At 40.7% G+C, this 21745-nt stretch overlaps 1 protein-coding gene across 18 annotated transcripts in view; it reads left to right on the plus strand.

Annotated features, from left to right (window-relative positions):
• NRXN1 (neurexin 1) overlaps positions 1-21745 on the plus strand; it is a 1159797-nt gene that overhangs the window by 710764 nt on the left and 427288 nt on the right. For 2 of the 18 annotated variants that reach the window (XM_059406100.1, XM_059406101.1), the window contains exon 1: positions 10529-11606. The exons of the other annotated variants lie outside the window; for them this stretch is intronic. In XM_059406100.1, the coding sequence (XP_059262083.1) occupies positions 11351-11606 (256 nt within the window). In that variant the 5' untranslated portion in view covers positions 10529-11350. Of the gene's footprint in view, positions 1-10528; positions 11607-21745 lie in introns of those variants that run through there. 18 annotated transcript variants of the gene reach the window in all.

A 21745-nucleotide genomic window follows, 5' to 3' on the forward strand; every position in this document is an offset into this window, starting at 1 on the left:
AAATTCTTCCTTGAATATTTTTAGCTTGTGTAGCGATTTCCAATTTTGTTTGTTTTTCTTTCTCCCCCCCCCCCCCTTGTTTTTTTGAAGGCTTGCTCAGAGCAGTAGAACATAAAGGGGGGCTTTTTTTTTTTTTTTTGCCTTTTTTCCCCCCCTTTTCTTTCTCTCTTTTATTGATTGGTTGAGAGGGTCTGTGTTCGGGGGTCCCTTGCAGCTTCTCCAGAGACTATACATGTAAATTATAAATTAAAAAAAATCAGTATTACTTGAAAAAATAACTAAAACTTTGATTTAACAGTACAAGAGAGGGTACTCTCTAATCCCTCAAGTAGGAAATTGCTTTTCTTCATGATCCATTGCTTTTATACTGTTTCTGGCTGCTACTGCGGAAGGAGAAAAGACCCACCTTTACCATGTCTGTCTTCTTACCTCTTATTGGTTGGCAGTGAATAGTAGTTGAAATAAGTAAATTTAAATAATGACAGTAAGATCCTCAAGTCTCAGTTGGACAACTATGATTATACCAAAGCAGGAGATAATTTACATGGGAGCCTCAAATGAGGATTTAAGACTGGCATAGTGTCACGGTGAGGAGGTGACTTTTGTGTGGCTCTTTTATGTGATACTAGAAATATTAGATGGAATGGAATAGCACATGCTCCAAAACTGGGGATATTTGGACATAGGTAGTTTTTCCTGCCAGATGCTTTAGATTATTTTCTTAACAAATGACAAATCAAAATGTTGCCAAAATGAAGGGATACTAATGGTGTTGGCCACTGATCTTCCATTGCCCATCAAAGTGTCCAGTTTTCACCACAACGGAAACTGGTGTTTGCTGTTATAGGAGGTAGCATTATTTTAAGGCAAAAAATTGTAAATTGGACCTAAGTAGTTTCATTCTCAATATCTGCCTCCTAATTTTTATTAGTATGTGAGTCTTTACATTGCACAGAAAATTGAAAGCTTTCTCCACCCTTAAAAATTAGAACAGCAAATCTAGTTTTAATTATTTAAGGGTAAATGTAGATAGGACATTTATTTCTTCTCTCCATTTGGATATAAAATATTTGAAATGTTTCTTGTATCACTTTGATTAAGGACCTAAAGACAGTGAGGGTAAACTGGTTCATTGGAAAATAATATATGTGGCAGTCATCAGGTAAGTTTTTTAAAAATCATGAGGTATTCTTTAATACTATCGTGTGTTAAATATTGAAGACCACACCATATGCCTAATGAAAGCTTCATTAGAAAGACATTAGCAGATTAATTTCACTTGCTGTGTGGTTTATTTTATTTAGAATGCAGTAAGGTAAGTTCATTAGTTTGTAGATGTAATGTTTTCTACTGTACCTTAGTGCAGCTAGGAACAATTCCACAGAGGTCTACAGATCTACTAACACCTGTCAAGATAAACACACAGTTCTCTGGGGGAATCATCTCAGCAATAGAACAGAGAAAATCTGAGGAAACTAATTCTTTCATGAAGGAAAAAGAAGACCAAAAAAAGCCCAAAACCACCCCCCCCCGCACAAAACAAAACAAAACAAAACAAGAACCAAAAAAACCTCCTCAGTGATTAATGATTTTTTGAAATGCCTCAGAGGTCATATATTTCTCATACAAGTATAAAAAATATAATCTGTCTTTTAAGATTAAATGTTTGGAAGCACATACTACTCATTTTGAAATAAATATTTTAAGAGATTTGAACTCTGTGGAATGATCATGCAATTGGAACAGAGCCACTGAAAGTTTCTGACACATATAAGCTTAATCTCTCGTCCATCCCAGAACGAGTATATTAGATTATAAATTCTGCTATGGTGATATTACTTGAATGGCTATAGTTAAAATGGTGCCAGCATTTCCATTATAAAATCTTATTTTCAGGGATTTATAAGTTACCTATAAATGTTTGCTCTGCAATTCAGCTTGGCAGCAAACATCTTTGCTGGGTGGTATTTTTTTTTTCTTCTTTTTACATAGTATAAGAAAGAAAGACATCTGTTTATAGCATGAGTAGGAAAATATGACAACAAATTCCCTTATTCTTCAAAACCAATTTATTTAGCATTCAAATCAGAGTTCAGCCTAAATTTCTTATATATTTTAGGCAATAAAAGAGCTAACCAAAAGCCTGTAAGGATAAATTGAAGATGATTTGTTTCCTTTGTCTGTTGGTTTTGGTTATTTTAAACTCATAAACATGAAGATAGACTTAACCAGTAAGTTTGATACTGTATTCATCCAGCACAATAATAATGTGGATATACTTTTTTACATATCCCAGGTATTTGGGGGGGGGTGGTATTTGTGATAGTCTGCACTTGAGAAAGTAGCAAATAACTGACAAATTTCAGAAAAAGTTCCAATGGAGACTTATGTGTTAAAATTTGGCAGAAGAATGAATGAGGTATTAAGAGAGAAAAGATGATTTTTACTAAAGGAACAGCAGGGGCAGTGGAAAATGACTAAAGTGTGTTTCCAGGAAGAGAAATATTCTGTGGCTGGAGCCAAGGATGTTTGTAGGGGAGGTGAAAGAAGTTGAGATGAAGAAAAGACAGCAAGAGGTAGGGTGGGGGCAAATTTTGAAGAGCTTAATATGCCATGTTAAAGAACTTTGACTTTACCCGGAAAACAGGTATTTGTAGTATGATAGTCGTACTAACTTAACTATAGTACTAACGTCAAAAAAAATCACTCTTGACAAAATGTGTAACCCAATATATTTATTCTGAATTGAAAGGGGATTAGATTATAGATCCCAGACAAACCTATTTAGAGATTCAATTCAAATTGCATGATTAAATTCCTCTCTGTGCTGTAAAATGGCCATATACGTCCCAGAACATATATTCATAAGGATGGATCAAATTGGTTTATGTTCTAAGTGCTTGGGCCTTCAGGGAGTTGAGCTCATCATACATGTGTGATGTCTGGTTCTGGATTTGGATATCTATATTTACTAGGGAATTTGCAAATTGTGTGTCAGTTTTTATATCTCCCTAACTTGCCTTATAGTTATGTTGCCAAGTCTAGCTCTGTTCGCTATAATCCCATGCTTCTTTCTTTTGCAGTGATGGATCTGCTTGGCAGACTGCTGGTGAAGGCAGGCCGACAGATCCCAGGTTGTTGGGTTGGGTTGCTGACTGTCCTGTAGCCATTGCTGGTCAGACAGGAGACCTGATAAGAAAGAACCTGAAAGGGACTTTTATTTATGTTGTATGTGTGTTTGTTTTATGGTGATGGACTATTTGGGTGGCCAGTGTCAGTTTAATATGGAAACAGACATTCTCATCATTTCTGATTTACTTCCCTGTATCATAAAAGAAGAGGAAAGAATAACCTATTCAATAAATTAAGTAGGTAAGTAAATAAAATTTAAAAACAAGCACATGCTAATACATGTATATATTAGGTACCAGACACTATTCTAAGTATTTTACATCTGTCAATTCATTTAATCTTTGCAACAACTGTACCATTATCAAGCCCCTTTACAAGTAAGAAAACTGAATTTAAATAACCTGCATAAGGCCATGTGGCTATTAAGTTAATAGCATCGGAACTGAGCCCTCGTGTAGTGTCTACCTGCCTCTAGCCAGGCTAAACGAAGAAGGGCTTAAATGCAAAAGATAGGGTGGAAGAGCACTTTAGAAAATTAATTAATTATTCATTTTAAAATAAACTTATTTATTTATTTATTTATTTATTCTGAACAGAATAGAAGAAAGGTGCGAGATGAGGACATATAGGATTATATGGTAGACATCTTGAAGTCTTTAAATAAAGTTTTAAGTAGGAGATCTGGGAGCAGCACTGTTGTCTGCGTTGAGTACACTGCTAAGAAGGTGACTTTATTTGTAAGGAGCCTGATTAAAAAACTTGCCCAGTGTTGGTTAATAAAACCTTTGGCAAAGACCTTGACATTTAGATGGAGTGGTGGTTCTGAAAATCTGGTTCCCCTGGGCGTGCAATATAAGCATTATCTGGGAACTTGTTAAGAATGCAAATCGTTAGTATCTCTACATAGCAAGGGAATCAAAAAAGCAAAGCAATCTATGATGTAACATATCCTTTTAATGATCCTCCAGGATACTAAAGTTTGAGCACCACAGAGACACAGACACTAAACTAAAAGATTATCGGGGAGAGGGCCAAACTGGACCATAGAGCAAGTAGGGAAGAGTTTGAAATGGCCTACGTTAAAAATCCCATTACAGGGGCGCCTGCCTGGGTGCCACAGTCACTTAAGCATCTGACTCTTGATTTCAGCTCAGGTCATGATCTTAGAGTCCTGGGATTGAGCCCCACATCGGTCTTTGCTCCCCCCAGAGGGTTTCTGCTTGGGCATTCTCTCTCCCTCTGTTCCTCCCCCTGTGCACTTGCTCTCTCTCACAAATAAATAAGTCCTTTAAAGAAAAAAATCACAATACACATCATTATGTTTGTAACACTGATCTAGAGCATGTACGTATGAATAAATGACAGTAAGTTTTATTTAGTGCTTAATATATTTTGGAAACTGTTCCAATTCCATTACACACAGCATTATAATCATTTTACAGGTGAGGAAACCAGGGCAAGGGCCCATTAAACCCAATGTCAAATGAATAATAATGATGAACTCAAACTCACAGTCTGGCGGTCAAGCCACATGTTCTTCCACGATGTTATAACTATATTCACATCACATAGCAGGAACCTACAGAAGAGTGCGTCAACAACATCAGTTGGCTGAAATAACTGTACAAACAATTATGATGACCGTGACTGAGAGATGACATATGATTGGCTGATGCCCAAGAAAAGCCCCCAATACTTAAAGATGCTGTTGCAGTGAAATTTCTATAACCCCGCCTTGGTGCCTAGCCAATAAATTTTAGGTAGGATGTCATACATGAAATTTTTATTAAATAGTTCAAGAGAAAAGAGAGATCATAAAACAGCCCTAAATTATGCAACTAACCTTGCTTGAATAAATCTAATCATGCTTTACAAGTCAAACTGCACATCCAGGCTTTAGTTTAATTTGAGTGAATTGGGTATCGTGTTGGGTTCTCACTACTCCCTCTCATTTGATATGTCGGTGTGGAGGTTCTAGGTAATAGCTACACTGATGGTATTCACCAGTCTATATCTGTGATTGGATTATGTGTTGTGGGAGATGAAAGTATACTTCCAGTTTCCTTAACTTCCAGTTAGGAAACACTTCATAAATAAACCTGACTTTTCAGTGACATTATTACGCCTGTAGGGCTCCAGGGATGCTTTGAGCCCCGACATATTTTTTTCTTGTTTTTGTCATTTGGTTGCTTGGTTGGCTGGTTGGTTTGGTTTTACTCTCACTGCTCTTGCTCTCCTATTCAGATCCTTTCTCAGAATGCCCACAGGGACTTGTACTAACCCAGAAAGGAAACAGGGTCAGAGGTTTGTCTCCACAGCTTCACAGATGACACCCTCTCCTGAGTCTTTACCTCTTTATTCTTTCTCAGTCTTGACTCAGAAATGCAGGGAGACGGATATGTGGGGTCTTCTTGCCTTTCCATTGTGCTGACATTAGTAGAAATGTGAAATGCAAGACTGACACTCTCCCCATTTTTAATTTTTAAAAGATTGGTGCTGCCTGTGGGTTTTAATATACTTCCCCTCTGCTGCTTTTAGTGTCTACTTTTCTATTTAAAAAGCTTAATACTGAGCTGTAAGAATTTCCAATTAAGTTTAAGGATAACACGAAAAGGTTGAAAGTGTCTGCCTGACAACCATCCTGTTTCTTGAGACAGAAGGGTTGATTTTTAAAATATGAAAAAATAATTTGAAATGACCTGTCCTTTTCCATTTCTCTGCATCTTCTCTCTCCATTCATGGTCCTCTCTCTCCTTCCATTTCCTTTGTTTTTCTCCTCTCAGCTGTCAGACCCATCTCCCATTTCTTAATGCTGTTGTCCAGCTTAGGCTACCTAACTTCTTGTTCATTACAGATTATCAGCCGTGAGTGGGCCTACGACAATTTTCCATGCACAGCTATTGTGTTCTTTTGGTAGAGTTCAGTAGCCACAGTGGTTAGAGGCAGGGGAGCATTAATCATTTCCAAGAGTGCAGGTCATAGTGAATGTAAAGTGCAAACCAACTGCTGCTACAGAAACAGACATTTATTAATAAGTAGGAGCAAAATCTTATAGCCTATTCTGTAAGTGAATGAAGTTCCAGCTCTTGGTTCTGTTAGGTACATGAAAAATGTCTTACAAAAAGGATTTGGCAAATATGGCAGCAAACAGCTCATCATCTGTCAGAATCAGAATCAGGACCCACTGGGGCACCTGGGTGGCTCAGTGGGTTAAAGCCTCTGCCTTCAGCTCAGGTCGTGATCCCAGGATCCTGGGATGGAGCCCCACATAGGGCTCTCTGCTCAGCAGGGAGCCTGCTTCCTCCTCTCTCTCGGCCTGCCTCTCTGCCTACTTGTGATCTCTGTCTGTCAAATAAATAAATGAGATTTTTTTAAAAAGCACCTACTTCCTATGGTTTTGTGATGATTAAACGAACTAACGCATTTATATCTCTCAGACTTGTGCCAGTTATGAATATGTTATTTCTTAATATTACTATTATTGTGGCACCATTCCTTATGGTAAAAGGTGAAAGATCTCTTAGATTCACAGACTCTATTCAAGTAGAAGCAAAGCATGTGTTTGTAAAATATTTTGGCTAACCCACTGATCTTGAATGTTAATAATTTCATGAAAGAGAACCCATTCCTAACCTCCATTATACCAATTGACAAGCCATTTATTTCACAAGTAATAACCTTTTCTTGACATACTTTGTAATTAATGAGCAAAGCCACATCATGATTGGAGATGATGATAGGCAAGGCTTCTAGAAGCTACCTCTGGCTTCTGTAATTCTGGCTGAGACACTGGAGCATACATTCCTGAGGAAGGCAGCTGACACTCCTGGGACACAGAACACTAACACACATTTATATTACACTGTTTATGCTGAGATATTTAAGAGTAAATTACAGGCAGCCAAGCACCATGTCTCCTCCAACCAGTTCCTAACTCAACTGACAATAATTTGTCAGATGCTGCTGCCTTAGTTTCCTTTAAATAATTCAGTAACCACAATGCAATAACCACAAGGACTGACCAACTCAAGAGACATAAAGAGTAAGCGCAAGCTCTACTCCCTTCATCCAGATTAGGCAAAAGTTTGTTTTTGAGACTTTTGTACCCTCTTTCAACAGAGAGTTGTTCCTTAGTCCGCCAAATTACAACCATTTGTAACAAATATTGCAGCCTCAGTACCACAGCACTCACCCCAGAGCCCCGAAGGTATCACAGAGGTGCCCAAACATCTGCCTGGATATTGTAGCTACAGTGTCTTCTTTGAAGGCAGCCGTAAATCTTTACTCTTTAGCTCTGGAGACTCCAGTAAAACCGAGATTTCTGGCCCATCCTTTCCCTAACCCCTCCTTTATCTCCCTAGTCCTGAGACAATATAAGACAGGCAGGAGAGCCTTTTCTTCATTGAATGTTCTTGGGAAGGTTCACCAGAATCTTCTCTACTTACTCTACTCCTGTGGTTTTAATTTATATAAATCATTCTCCAAAGCCCCAGCCCCATCCTTCTCTATTTTTTTTTAAAGAGAATAACAAATACAGTAAGTGCTCATTATACCCAGATATGAATTCATGCCTTCACTTAAACTTCTAACTCCCAAATCAATAATAGTGACATGAGGGTGGTCATTAACAGACACACGCAGAAAGGGAAGGAATTTCAGTCCCTAATACCCAGTTCCCAGCAGAGGCCAAACAAGGCAACACTCTGCCTCATACTATGAACAGGTGCTCTTTTTTGTGTTCTGTTTAATGGCATGTTTTCACATTTCTGTGGTTTTTTTTGTGGGTTTTGGTTTCGGTTTTTGTGATTTCGCTGTTTAAAATGGCCCTGAACTGTAGTGCCAGAGTTCTAACATTCCTAAGTATAAGAAGCCTGTGGTATGCCTTTCAGAGAAAAGAGGTTATTATGTTACCTAAGCCTTACTTAAGCTTGAATTATAGTGAGGTTGACAGTGGGTTCAGTGTTAACGAGAACCCAAATACATTAAATAAAGTGTCTTTAAACAGAAAAAAAAAAAAAAAAGAAAAAACACATAAAACAAAGTTATGTATTAACCAGCTGATGAAAGTGGTGTGACCAGAGCCTTAAGAACCCACCACCTAGGAGCAATGGTTCAGTGTTCTGTAATTCATTGTCCACTAGTGACTTTATAGACCATAACTACGATGAATAGTGAGAATTGACGGTATGCACCAAGAGGCTAACTTACATTTCCTATATGCCTGGCACGTGAGGGAGTTCAAATGAAGACTTGACTCCTCTCCCTTTCAGGAATCTACCATCTGGTTGGAGAGGCAAGGACAGATCAACACCATATACAAGGGTATTGGGGAACAATGCAATGCTCTACATTTCCTACCAATGGAAAGGAACTGAAGAATCGTGCAGGCTAACCAGTTCAAATACATTAGACCCACATGAGAGGAGAGACATAGTGCCTCAATTGTGGGGAGGATTTGATATATTTTAAAGTACTCTCACATTAAATATAGCATTATAGCCTTCCTGCCCTATGGGATTGTTAGGAAAAATAGGAACATGACTATTTTATAAAGGAAGCCACGGAGCCTCAGGGAGAGGCTAAGTGTCTAATGTGACATAACCAGTAAATGGTAGGGCCAAGAATGCCACCCAGGTTTCCTACCTCCCAATCCAGGACTCTGTCCAGACTAATACTATGAGATGTCACAATGAGAATATTACATAGAGTCTTAAAACCATACCTCTGGGATGATTTTGCTCTTTTCCTTTTAAAGCTTACTTGATGTATTAAAAATGAATATACACAACCCTTGGCTAATGAATTAAAATACTCATGCTAAAAAATAACAAAATGAAGAGGAAAATGGCCTGGGGATATGAGCTAGGAACAGTACACAGTGGAAGGTGCTGAATTTAGGTTCTGTTGCTCTTTGAACAGCTGTGGGAAGTTGGGAGACATGGTGTATTTAAGTAGATAAAAACATATTCTCTAACATGGCTAAGCCATTTCAATTCAGTGAACTACTGAAGAATTATTATTTTTTAGTAGAATCATATAAGCTTGACAGGAATGTGAGATACTGGATTGCTGCGGATTTGATTTGTTGGCCCCTGGACAGGGGTTACATAGTGACCACCAAAGTCCCAGGGTGACTCTGAATGAACTAGGAGGCAATATACAAGTCTCAGTCACCACTTCCATGAGTGGCTGATGTGAATCAAATCCTCCTGGTATTACTTTTTTTTGCCCCCATACAGGACTTTGTATTTGTTGATCTAAGGGATTATATAGTCAGTGAGGAGCCTTTGAGAAGCAGTGCTTTATCAGAGTTGTTTCCTCTGTTTTTAAATAGGAATAAAGACGAAAAATGTCCAGCCACTAGACATGTCACAGTTTTTATCATGTTTTGGAAACTTGGGAGGTATTTCTGTCATAGTCCTAAATCGTATCTGCTTGGTGACTGTGGTCCTCTTTGCCAACTTCACTTGCTATCCTAGATTTTTACTCTTAGGTTGTGTTGTCTTTGCTGGTCTCTCATCCAGGACATGCAGCTTCCAGTTAAAGATGTTGCATTTCATCCACGGGATATAAATATGCTCTCTTCCTTGGATGCACTAGATTTAAGAATTTTTGTTTCCCATTGCCATTTTCCTTATGAGAAAGGGTGAGAGAAAGGCAGAACTCCACCCTTATGAAACACCATCACATCTGGGCTTCTCTAGGGATCTTGGGGGTTCTTAAATATCCCCCAAACGTTTGAAGTACAAGCAATCTCATTCACACTGTTTCTATCTACTTTCCTCCTCTTTACCACCTGTCTCCTTCCTCTCTTTCATTCTTTTTCTGTCTCTTCCTTGGCTGCCAAATTCACTCTTTTTTTTCCTCCTTCTCGTGTGAGAGATATATGCACCTCCACTGCCTTATGTGAGATATATGGTATTGTAGTGGGAATGAGGACTCTTTGTTATGAGTAATATGTGTAATTAACAGATCACCAAAACTGATACTTGAGTAGATGGTGTCAAACGATATTTAGCAGATTGGGTTTGAACACCTGGCAGAACAAGTTTGGTCCAATAAAAAGAGCCGGGTTCTTTCCCTTTTAAGAGCTCTCAAAACACTGGTTACATCTAAACCATAGGGGTAGGGGAAGGGTGCCATTTGCCGTTGTAATTCAGACGGAGGGATCACCTGGCAGAGGAGAGTTGCTTTTTAGGTGTTCCCCGCATTGCCGTACACGTGTCCCTTTGATGTGTGGAGAATGCTCGAGAGAGGCAAAGCAGGGCGATTTCTGTGGGAAGCTAGACCAGCCTCCCTCGTTACATAGGCTCGTCCTCTGCATTGCATCCGAGCTTCAGTGATTTGCTGTTTGGAGACTGCAGATTTGCATAGAGCCCCTCGCTTCGCCAGCGTGTGTGGTTTTTCTTTTCTTTTCTTTTCTCTTTTTTCTTTTTTCTCCCCCTGCACCCTCTTTCGTCTGCTGCTGCTTTTCCTCAGCTCTCTTTCCCCGGTTCGATCCCCGCTTCCTTCATAAGGGTGCACTCTTCCCTCTGAACCCCTCGCCGGGCGTAAGTGTCAGGAGGCGGCGGACGCGGAGATTGCCTCGGGAGCAGGCGATGCGCGCCGCTGCTCCGCGCGCTGCCCGGGGGAGGCTGGCGCGATCCGGGGAGCCGGCCGGGGCTGAATGGAGGGAAGGGGTGCCTCGATTTCATGGGGTCTGCTTCTCCCTTGAAAGGAGGTTGGGCCGGCGAAGTGGCCTCCCCAGTCCCCACACACAATGCTAAATGGATTTACCTAGTGGATTCGCGGTGGATGGCTGTCATGTAGAAGTGAGGACCCTCCGGGAGGAGCTTTAAACAATTTCCCCGCTCCCCACCCCCCGGCACGCACTCTCGCCCGAAACTCTTTGGGAGTATCTCTCGAGAACCTGGAGCCCTGGAAATCTGGGAGCAGCCGCTCGCTCCGCGCTCGCTGTTCCCGGGGCTGCCTTCCCGGACAAGCCCCCCATCAGCTGCATTTGCATCGGCTATGTTTCGGATTCTTTGGGGTGCAAGGCACGGCGGACTCCAGGACCCCGAGAAGACTGTCCGAAGGAGGGAGAGGATGGGTGCTCTGGCGCGGTGAGGCGGCCGGCCCCTCAGCCCACCCGGAGCCGCCCGCTCCTCGGCGCCCTCTCCCCTCCCCGCGCCTCAAACTTTGCCTCCCGCGGCGGCTGCCCCTCGGCGGGCGCCCCGCCATGTACCAGAGGATGCTCCGGTGCGGCGCCGAGCTGGGCTCGCCCGGGGGCGGCGGCGGTGGTGGCGGCGGCGGCGCAGGGGGGCGCCTGGCCCTGCTCTGGATAGTCCCGCTCACCCTCAGCGGCCTCCTAGGAGTGGCATGGGGGGCGTCCAGTTTGGGAGCGCACCACATCCACCATTTCCATGGCAGCAGCAAGCATCATTCAGTGCCTATTGCAATCTACAGGTCACCGGCATCCTTGCGAGGCGGACACGGTGGGTCTGAGGTGCCAAGTTCTCGCGGGTTACTCCCTCTCTCCCTTTCACCCTGCGCTCGCTTCTCGGCCCCTAAGGCTCAGAGAAATGGGAGCGCGAGAAAGGGAGGTGCATTTGGGTGTGTTTGGTGGGAGCCACTAATCTCTTTGAAGACAATAGAAAGGGGCTGGGGGAAGGCGTCGCGGGTGTTTGTGGTGAGGGGTGGGAGGGGCGTTTCTTGTCGGGGTGCCGGGAGAAAAGATGTGGGCACCTATGAAAGGACCATCCCTGGCCGGGCGCTTGGGCCCCGCGGGAAAGGGGCGTTACTAGCCAGAAGGTCACTCGGTGTGGCCGGATGGGGCGCCGCGCTCAGCCGAGGGACCTGAGCGCCACAGAGAGGAGGACTCTGCAGAACCTTTTGTCTGTGCTGTATGTGCTGCCCCACCTTATGCCCGTTTTCCCAGGCCTGGGGGAGGGAGAGGTTCCAGCTTGCACATTCCTTCAAAGTGTGCCCAGACCGCAGTGGCAGTGAAGCGGCTGGTCCCAGGACTCGCTCAGCAGGCTGCCAATTGCTTTTGCCCCCGCCTCTTGCCTTAATTGGAGAAGGTAGGAGAGTCGCCCTGGCACCCTCTCCGGTGCTGGGCAGTCGCCCACCGGGCTCCGAGAGGACCTTTGAACACCAGTGCCTTTACTCTACCCCCCACACAAATACACTTCTCTTTCTTGGTGATTGGACTGAGTTATTTTTTAAACAGAGCAGAGAGAGGGTTGGCTACCCAATCCCAAATCCCATGGTTCCTGTCTGAAGGCTTTTGGGATTAGGGAGGTCCTGCTTCCTTCTTACTGAAGAGTTTAGTGCTTCCCAAAGAGGGCAGGTGGGTGAGCGCTGGCTGGACTAAGCCAGGAGGTCTGCCTGGAGGAGAAGTTGGAGTCCAGAGAAACTATTCTCCTGACCCGTTTCCTTTGTAAAGAGCAGAGTGGTTAGTAGGTTTCTTCTCCAGAGTGGCCAACAATGTAAGGCCAGGTTCCTCTCATCTTCGGATAAGTGCCTATTGCAGATTCCCTGAACTGCCAATAAATAAAACCTCAAACTGTTTTGGTGAGTCTTTCCCAGTACCATTGTTTCTTCTCTCCCAGTGCTGAGTCTGCTACTTGAAAAGGCAGGGCAAGAAAGTTGTGGAGACTTAACAACCGCCCCCTCCCTTTCCCTAAGGGGCCCCTTCCTCTTTCAGACTTGGTTCAGCTTTATGTCCTTTGCCCTTCTCCTTAGGTAAATCTTCTCCCCAGAGCAGCTGCTGCTTATACCCCTTCCTCAGGGACAGGCTTCCTACCTAGGGACAATTCTGGTTAGATAGGAGGAGCTATAGCTTAACCTAAGTGAAGTGAGAACAAACCCTCTTGACACCTCATCTTAGGAGTGGCTTAGAGACGCACCTCACCGTGGGTCCTAGGAATCCCTTCCCTTCTTTCCCTCAGGTCCCTCTCAAGAATTTTCTCTAGTTCAGAGTGGCCAGGCTGGAGAGGAGTGATGCCGCACACCTGGGCTTCTTAGCTCTAAATAACGGAGAGGCTGGATCCATTTGAAAGCATGAGGAGTTTCTGCTGCTCTCACCACTTTCTCACAGTATTCCAGGACCTTGTTGCTCCTTTTCCCTGGGTGCTGTTCTCACCCACTGCCCTGCCTTTGTTCAAAATTGCGAGAGTCCCGTGGGAGGAAGGCAAGTCAGGGTGCAGGAGGGGCAGACAGCGTGTGGGTGGGTGAGGTGAGCCAGATGGGGGTATGCGAGGGGGTGGGGCGCCTAATTGTACCAGTGGGAAGTGCTTGGCTAATCATCTCATATGCATTTAACTTCTCCTTTTCCGTGGCTCTGTCTCTCCCGAGGGCTGAGGCAGCTGAACAGGGAGCGCCCTGGGGAAACCGAGAGAGGAGATCACGAAGGGGCCCTGCCGCAGAGCCGGCACTCCTTTTCCCCTTCCCACTGCAGCTCCTGCCCCAGTCAGGCGCCGTCTGCTGGTCTTTACAAACATTTCTTTCCCTCCAGAATACAGGGATTGTCTCCGTCTGTGAATGAAAAACTAAGCACATCTATCATTGATAAAAAGGAAAGGATAGGAGATAGTGGAGAAAATCGTATGTGAACAGTGGTTGATATTATTCTTTTGGGTCAGAGAACTTTCTCTTTCCTTCGAAGGTTGTATTGTACGGACATACTTGTTTTTGAAACTTTACCCACCCTCCTTACCCGTACTTTGGGAGGAAGATTTCTGATTTTTTTTTTTTTTTTTTAAATCCGAGTAACAAACTTCCCTGTCAGTAGCCAGCCTCTGCCAAAGAAAAGCTGCTGTGAATTTTTCATACTTCATCCCTGTCCTTCCTTGAAAAGAGGGAATTAACCCTGGCTAGAGAGAACAATCAAGAAATATTATGGATGAAATAATCTTCTCCAGGTTGGAGATGGAAAGGTGTACGGTGGGAATGCAGAGGGGCTGAGAGCTGGGCAGGCAGGGTGGTGGCTTAGAAGAAACCTAGTAAGAAAGAGGTGATGTGGAATTTGTTGGATCAATAAACTGCCTGACCATTCAGCTCATTAGGCTAAGGGCCCACAAGGAAATCATCTTTGAGCCTAACAACAAGGGTGAAGGGGAATAGCAGAGGGGAATGACAGTGCCGTAGATTCCTAGCCGAAAATCAAGGCAGGTGTAAATGAGGTTGAGTTCAAAATTCCCCAGGCTACTGAAAACGTACATATGTTGATGAACAAATCAGCCAGCCTGGTTTTTTGTTTTAGAATTTCTTGGAATCCTAAAACATTTTTTTTTCTCATAATAGGGAAAGTGTGTATATGCTTGAACATGTAAAAGAAAAATCATGTGTGGTGTATTTTAGGGAGTAAAATTGAGTCTATCCTCTATGTTTTGAAAACTGCTACGTTGACTATCCAGGTTCATTCTTCTTCATTTTCTCATCTTGCCATGCTTCATTTGCACTATTATGAGGTGTCACTTACAAGGATTGCAGGGTGCTGAAATCGCTCCTGGCTACCCTGAGCATCTTTATGCAAGCTGACCCAGTTGCAGAGATTATGATGAGGATTTTTTTAAAAATGCATATGAGAAGCAGGTTTTCAGATCACCGCAGAATCCATTTTTTTTTTCTTAAAAATATAAGTGATGAGAACACTGCCATAAAAATTATATTTTCATTTAAAAAAACAGAGAATGGAATGACTGCAAATGATAAAAAGCAAGCCTTCTCATAATTAAGAATGCTACTTAAAGCCAGCGAGAGTTCAGAATAAACCAGTGTGTTCAGTTAGTATTTCTTTAGCGATGGGCTATATGTGCCAAGCATAGAATGATGTCAGCGCAGTGCTTGGGTTCCCATCTCTTCTCCTGGCTTTCCTAGGAGCCTCTGCATACTTTCAGAAATTAGCTTTGAGCCTCTCAGTAATTTCAGGAGATAAAAGAAAGAGAAAGCCATCATACAACTGAGCACACCAGGGCTAGCCATTCTCCTCCCACAAATATGAGCTCCGGAAATTATACTGTCATGATTAGCTTATAATATTAAAGGGCAAAAGGGCTTTCCCAGAAGGGAATGTTAACAGATTTTAAAAGTGTGGTTTGTAATTGAAGTAGCCCAATGCTGTTATATAAGAATAATAATTATATCTTGAATGTATAATGGTTCTCATTCTAAGGCACTTCTGTACATACACTAACTTCTAAGAGGAACTGTCCATTTTGGAGGGAGTTTGAATAACATTTTCCTTGTAAGGGTACTGAGAGATACCACAGGAGCACAGAAAAATGAAGTCGAATCTCGATCAAAGAGAGAAGTTAGAATCAAGGCTTCATGTTCCAAAGCCGGGAGCAGCTGAAAGGGTCCACCTTGTCCTTTAATGGTTGAGATCTTGGAGAAGAAATTATCACAGGGACCAAAGTCTAGCCTTTTGCTTCCTGCATGTATTAACAATAGTGAATACTTTAAGATAGAGTATGGCCACCTCACTGATGTCCCACTGCTCACTTCATTGATTCTGCTGAGGAGGGTTTCGTTTATCTTTTTTTTCTGAGACATAAGTTGCTGTATGATTTAGTGATCCTTTTGCTCCTTTGTCTAACAAAGAGAGTTAGCAAAACCTCTTGCAATACACTTAGTGTTCAAGAAAAATTTAGATTTTCTGGTAATTAACTCATAGGTTTGACCCAAAACAGTTTTTTGGACTATGAATATTCAGCCAAAATAGACATTTTCTACCCCATACTCCTTTCTTACATTAGCTTCTTGGACAAAAATGTGCATCACTGCAATGCTATTTTAGATAAGATAGTCAGCTAATATTTCTAGAAGAAGCTTTGAATCAATCATGATCCTAGTAATCCAAGACTCTTGGGTAATTTTTGGTCGCTCCCAATCTTAATATATTTATTTTTTAGATTGTCTATCCGTTCCTTCAGAAATACATAGTATATGTATATTTCTGTGTTGGTGCATCAGGTATTATGAAGGCCAGATAATAATTGGGATAATGAGAATAGAGGTAAGAGAGGAGGAACAGGGTACCCAAGGCAGGACCATCAGAAAGTTTGCAATTTAGTTTTAAAAAATCCAAGCTGTTGTTAGAAAGAGTTAATCATTAAGCAGAGAAACAGAACTTGTTCTGTAAAAACAAGTAGCTTTTGAGCATAAATGCAAAAAACAAATTTGTATGTGTAGCAGTCATCTGGGACTCAATATGAAATGATCTGATAAAAACATCAACATAGTGGATTTTATCTATATTACATTATATTGTCCTTTAATATTAATGTTCTGGAAAGAGCTCCTTGCACAATTGCTTTTCACTGAGTTGCATATATTTCTTCTACCAAAACATAAAGTCTCTTATTTTTCAAATAGATGTTAAGTCTGGTTTTACAAATGTGTTTAAGACAGGGGCTTCTTGACTTAAATTCAAACTACTATAAAAACTATTGAGGCAGCTTGGTCTGGAAAAGTAAATTCACAGACACCTATCTCTGAAAATTTGGCCACTGCCACTGACTAGCATTCTATAAATTTACTAAACTACTTGTCCTCACTAAGATTGTTTTTTCAATCCATAAAATGAAAATATGAGTTATAGCTCAGTGAAGAATAAATGATTTGATGAATGCCCAGACTATAATAGGCCCCAAATACACGTTTGTTTAAAAAAGTAGACAGTTAGTTTACACATCTTGGCTATTATGAAGAGTGTTCCAATCGACATGAGAATGTGAATATCTCTTTAGAATCCTGATTTTAGATCTTTTGGATAAATACCAAGTGGAATTACTGGATCGTATAGTAGTTTTTTGGTTGTTGTTGCTTTGTTTTGTGCATGTGTGTGTGTATGTGTGTTCTTCTCTTAAAGAAATTCCATTCTGTTTTTCAACAATGGCTGCACCACTTTGCATTCTTACCAAGAGTATGCAAGCATTCCAGTTTTCCTACATCCCGTCAAAGTTTGTTGTCTTTTTGATAATAGCCATCCTAAAAGATATAAGGTGATATCTCATTATGGGTTTGATTGAATGGATGAAGAAAATGTAGTAGATGCAGATAATGGAATATTATTCAGTCTTAAAAAGAAGACCATACTTCTGCAGTATATATCATGGGTGAACCTTGAGGACATTATGCTGAGTGAAATAAGCCAGTCACAGAAAGACAAATGCTCCCCACCCCCAACTTTTTTCTTTTTTTAAAAGATTTTATTTATTTATTTGACACACAGAGAGAGATCACAAGTAGGCAGAGCAGCAGGCATAGAGACCATGACCTGAGCTGAGCCTTAACCCTCTGAGCCACCCAGGTGCCTCCAAATGCTCCCCTTATATGAGGTATCTACAACAGTCAATCTGACAGAATGAGGGAAGGAAATGGTGGTTGCCAGGAGCTGGGGACAAGAGGAAGTGGGGAGTTTCTAATCAGCAGGCGTAAAGTTTCAAATGTATAAGATGAGTAGGTTCTATGTATCTGCTTTATAGCCTTATGCTTAGATAATAATACTGAATTGCACACTTGAAATTTTTTTAAGCCGGTGGATCTCCTGTTAAGTGTTCTTACCATGATAGAATAAAACTTTAAAAAATTAGAGGAGATATCAGAGAGAAGACACATGAAGTGGAAAAAACAGACTTGAAATTGGGAGACTAGACTTCTAGGTCTGATTCAGCCAGTTGTTCATCCTTAGAGACAGCTGTCCCTGTCCCATTTTACACTACATCCTGAGTCTCTTCTAAATGAAAGGTGCAATTGGTTTTCTGACCTGCTGTGACCTTAATGAAAATGTTGAGCACGGCTTTTATATTGTTTTGTCATTCATAAACATGATTTTTAAATTGGACTAAGATTGTTTCCAACTTTGAGTTCTAAGTTCCCTTTGATAAAAAGAATCTCTTAAAATTTTCATACTCCTGTTGTTTTTTGCCAAAGGCTTATTGATTCTAAACATACTGTAACTGGAGATTTTTTTTTTTTAAGATTTTATTTATTTACTTGAGAGAGAGCATGAACGAGGAGAAGGTCAGAGAGAGAAGCAGACTCCCCATGGAGCTGGGAGTCCGATGCGGGACTTGATCCCGGGACTCCAGGATCATGACCCGAGCCGAAGGCAGTCGTCCAACCAACTGAGCCACCCAGGCGTCCCAACTGGAGATATTTTTTGTAAAGATTGTATTTAGGTCCCTTCAGCCTTCCAGTTGTCCCCTCATTACTTAGAGGTGGCTTACTTAGGTGCACAGAAACCATGGCGGGGCAGGGAGGCAGGCTCAGGGTACTTGTCTAGGACTTGCCACTCAGCTGAGGTCCTAAGGATTATCTCTTAGAAACGTACATCCTTCCTTTACTTGGTCTTTTTGCCCAGTTCTTTTGGGTCTGTTTGGGGTATAGAATATCTCCCTGTAGAGAAATTGGTAATAGCCTTTTAAATATTCCTTTCCTTCACAAAATACAAGATTTTTTTTCTGTGTTGATCATATAACAATGAATTCCCTCAAGTTTCAGACAGAAACTTAGTAAAAACAGCTATATTTTAAGCATATATTTCCACAGAGTCCTTATGTAAATTGTCTCATTTAATCATCATTATAACCCTGGCAGGGCTTATGATCACAATTTTGCTGACAGGGAAACAGATTTAGAGAGGCGATGATTCTGCCAGGGTCACTTAATTAATAAGCATCCACAGTACTTTTGCTTTTCCACTACAATATGATAAGAGGCAAGGTTGGTCTTCTTTTTATTTTTTTTTTTTAATACTGCATTTAAATTTAGAAGACCTGAATTTTGTGCCAGTGTTGTCATTTTCCAATTTACTTCTCAAGAAAAAAAAAAAAAAAGTTTCTTTATTAAGAAGAAAATTGGTCAAGAAAACGTAGTTAACTAATACAGTTATTAATAATCATAAGTGAGTATGTATGTGAAATTTGTATCTCCATTCTAATGGAAGAATTTTTAGTTAATATTACATTTTGATACTTAGCTGAAGGTAGTAAGATGGGTATGGATTAAGAAATGAGGGGCATTTTGAAATTCAACTTTAAACATTATACTCAGGGATAAATAACATTATTAATCAAATAATGACAATGATAGTAAAATACTTTATGACTGAAAGATGGTGATCCCTAAGCAAATTTTATGCTAATCACTAAGTATGTAGGTAGATAAGAAGAAACCACTCTGTCGCTTTTGTGAACTTGATACCTGTGGGATTTGTGGACTGGAACTGAGGTAGTGTAGAAAAGTATTTCTACCGTGTACTTCTAAGATATGTGGTTATGTACATACTAAGTTTTACATGAAGCTTATATGAATCTGGGAGTCATGTGTGCGTTTGTGTGTGTGTGTGTGTGTGTGTGTGTGAGAGAGAGAGAGAGAGAGAGAGAAAGGGAGGGAGAGAAAGAGAGAGAGGAAGTAAAAGTATTAGACTTATTTTAGTTATGGGATCTCAAGTTTAAGTGTATTATATAATGTGACCCACATTATGGACTTTTTTTTTATGTGTTCCTGTACATGTTTTTTTTTTTCATATAACTATATTGGTGAGAAAAAGTATTATGAAATACCTCTGAAAATTATCAACTAGAAAAAAAACATGTAAGAAAACGGTAAAGAAGTGATTTTTAATGTGTGGTAAAATACAAGTCAGTGACATTTACTGACTTGGACATCAATTCTGCACAGTTGTTTTGATTATATGAGTTGCCACTGGACTAACATTGGTACATGTAATTATTTATGTGGTTCAGCCTGTCTTGGCTATTAGTTACCATCTGGTCATCATGACATATTTTTCTAGATGACTACAGGATTCAGGGCTGCTAAACAAAAGTGGTATTTTTGATGTTTCTTAAAACCGAGATGATTTTGGATTCTGAAATGTCTAATTTTACTTTAAGATTGAATAATCTAGGGGCGCCTGGGTGGCTCAGTGGGTTAAAGCCTCTGCCTTCGGCTCAGGTCATGATCCCAGGGTCCTGGGATCGAGCCCCGCATCGGACTCTCTGCTCCTCGGGGAGCCTGCTTCCTCCTCTCTCTGCCTGCCTCTCTGCCTACTTGTGATCTTTGTCAAATAAATAAATAAATAAAATCTTAAAAAAAAAAAAGATTGAATTATCTAAAGGGTGGATAGAGCATGAAGCACATCACTCTGAGTGATTGTGTTTCTGTTCTAAAAAAAAAATGCATTCAGGGCAAATATTCAAGTTCAGTGTCCTAGTATTCCAAGAGTATCTAGTTAGCACTTTTATTTGGGTATGCAGCATGATGTTTAAAGATGTGTGTAGTTTTCCTGGTGAATTACCCTTTCCAATTTTTTAACATCTTTCTTCTGTTAATCTGATAAATGCTCTAGTTTGTGTCTATGCCACTGTATGTCATTACCTTTTCATTAACAGGTATGTTTCAATTTGGCATAGAGAAATGCTACTGGAGCATGACAAGTTTAATACCTTGGAACTTTTGCCTACAAGGTTTATTATAGAAATTTCACATTGACTTCCAAGAGTCTTGCCATGTAGGACTAGTTATTCCTAACATACTCATTGAAAGTTGATCATTTTCTACATACTCCTTTCCAAAGTTGCAGTAATGAAACTTTCCTCAACACTCTAGACTTAACTTTCTTGAAGTGTACCTTTAACTTTTCTGAAATTGCAATATGCTATATCAGTCATTTTCCATGGCTGCTGTCAGAGTGGTAACATATGCTGGAATAAGATGAACAATAAATATATGTCTGTCAGCACAGTGATTAGTTGGACATGCTATTATATATGCAAATAATGTATTTGGTTTCCCCATTTATTTTTCTCCTTGGGACTTAACCTAAATGTGATAATAGAAGTTTTGGTTCTGCAGTGGACAACTTATACCATAATCAAAAGTAGAACACTGCTGATGGATTTCTGATAAGCACCATTATATAAAAGCCTATGTTTTTGTATATGCACAAGGTATTTGTTGTCTGGGTGACTTTGTGATGATTGAAATATGTGACAATAGTCTGGTTGTCCTTGCCAGCAATAAAACGTTTGGCTCAGTAATCTTGCTTTTAAATATAAAACTTTGTTTTTACTTTTTAATAAAATAAAAATTTTAATTATCTTTATAAAGGGAATTAACTCAGCTCTTGCCTTACAGTAAGGAAGTGACTTAAATACTGTTGAGGTATTTCACTATTTCTAATTCCATCCCCATAAAAAGACTGTGCAGGGAAAGAACTAGGGCTATAAAAGTGGTATTAAATGGCCAATTACATCATTTATTTATTGACTGATCACTTAGTGCTTGTTATACCTCAGGTGCTGTTCTAATCCCTCAACGAAATATCAGCTCAGTTAATTCTTAGCACTCCATGTGGTAGGTTTTATCAATCTCCCATTTCTACACAGAAAGGTAGTGAGGGACACGAAGGTTAAGAAAGGACAAGGTTATACAAACTAAAGTTCTGGGCCCTGGATTCAAACCCAAGCAGGCTCACTCGGAAGCCCGTGCCCTTAACCCCTACATTTTGCTACTGACAAATGTAATGCATCCTGACTGAGCATTTTGTTTTCTCCTCCAGCTCTTATCACCAGCAGTACTTAGGGGACAGACCAAGGGTGACTATCCGGATTTACTTTGTTTA

This window comes from Mustela nigripes, chromosome 7, assembly GCF_022355385.1.
Source record: "Mustela nigripes isolate SB6536 chromosome 7, MUSNIG.SB6536, whole genome shotgun sequence".
Classification (NCBI taxonomy): domain Eukaryota; kingdom Metazoa; phylum Chordata; class Mammalia; order Carnivora; family Mustelidae; genus Mustela; species Mustela nigripes.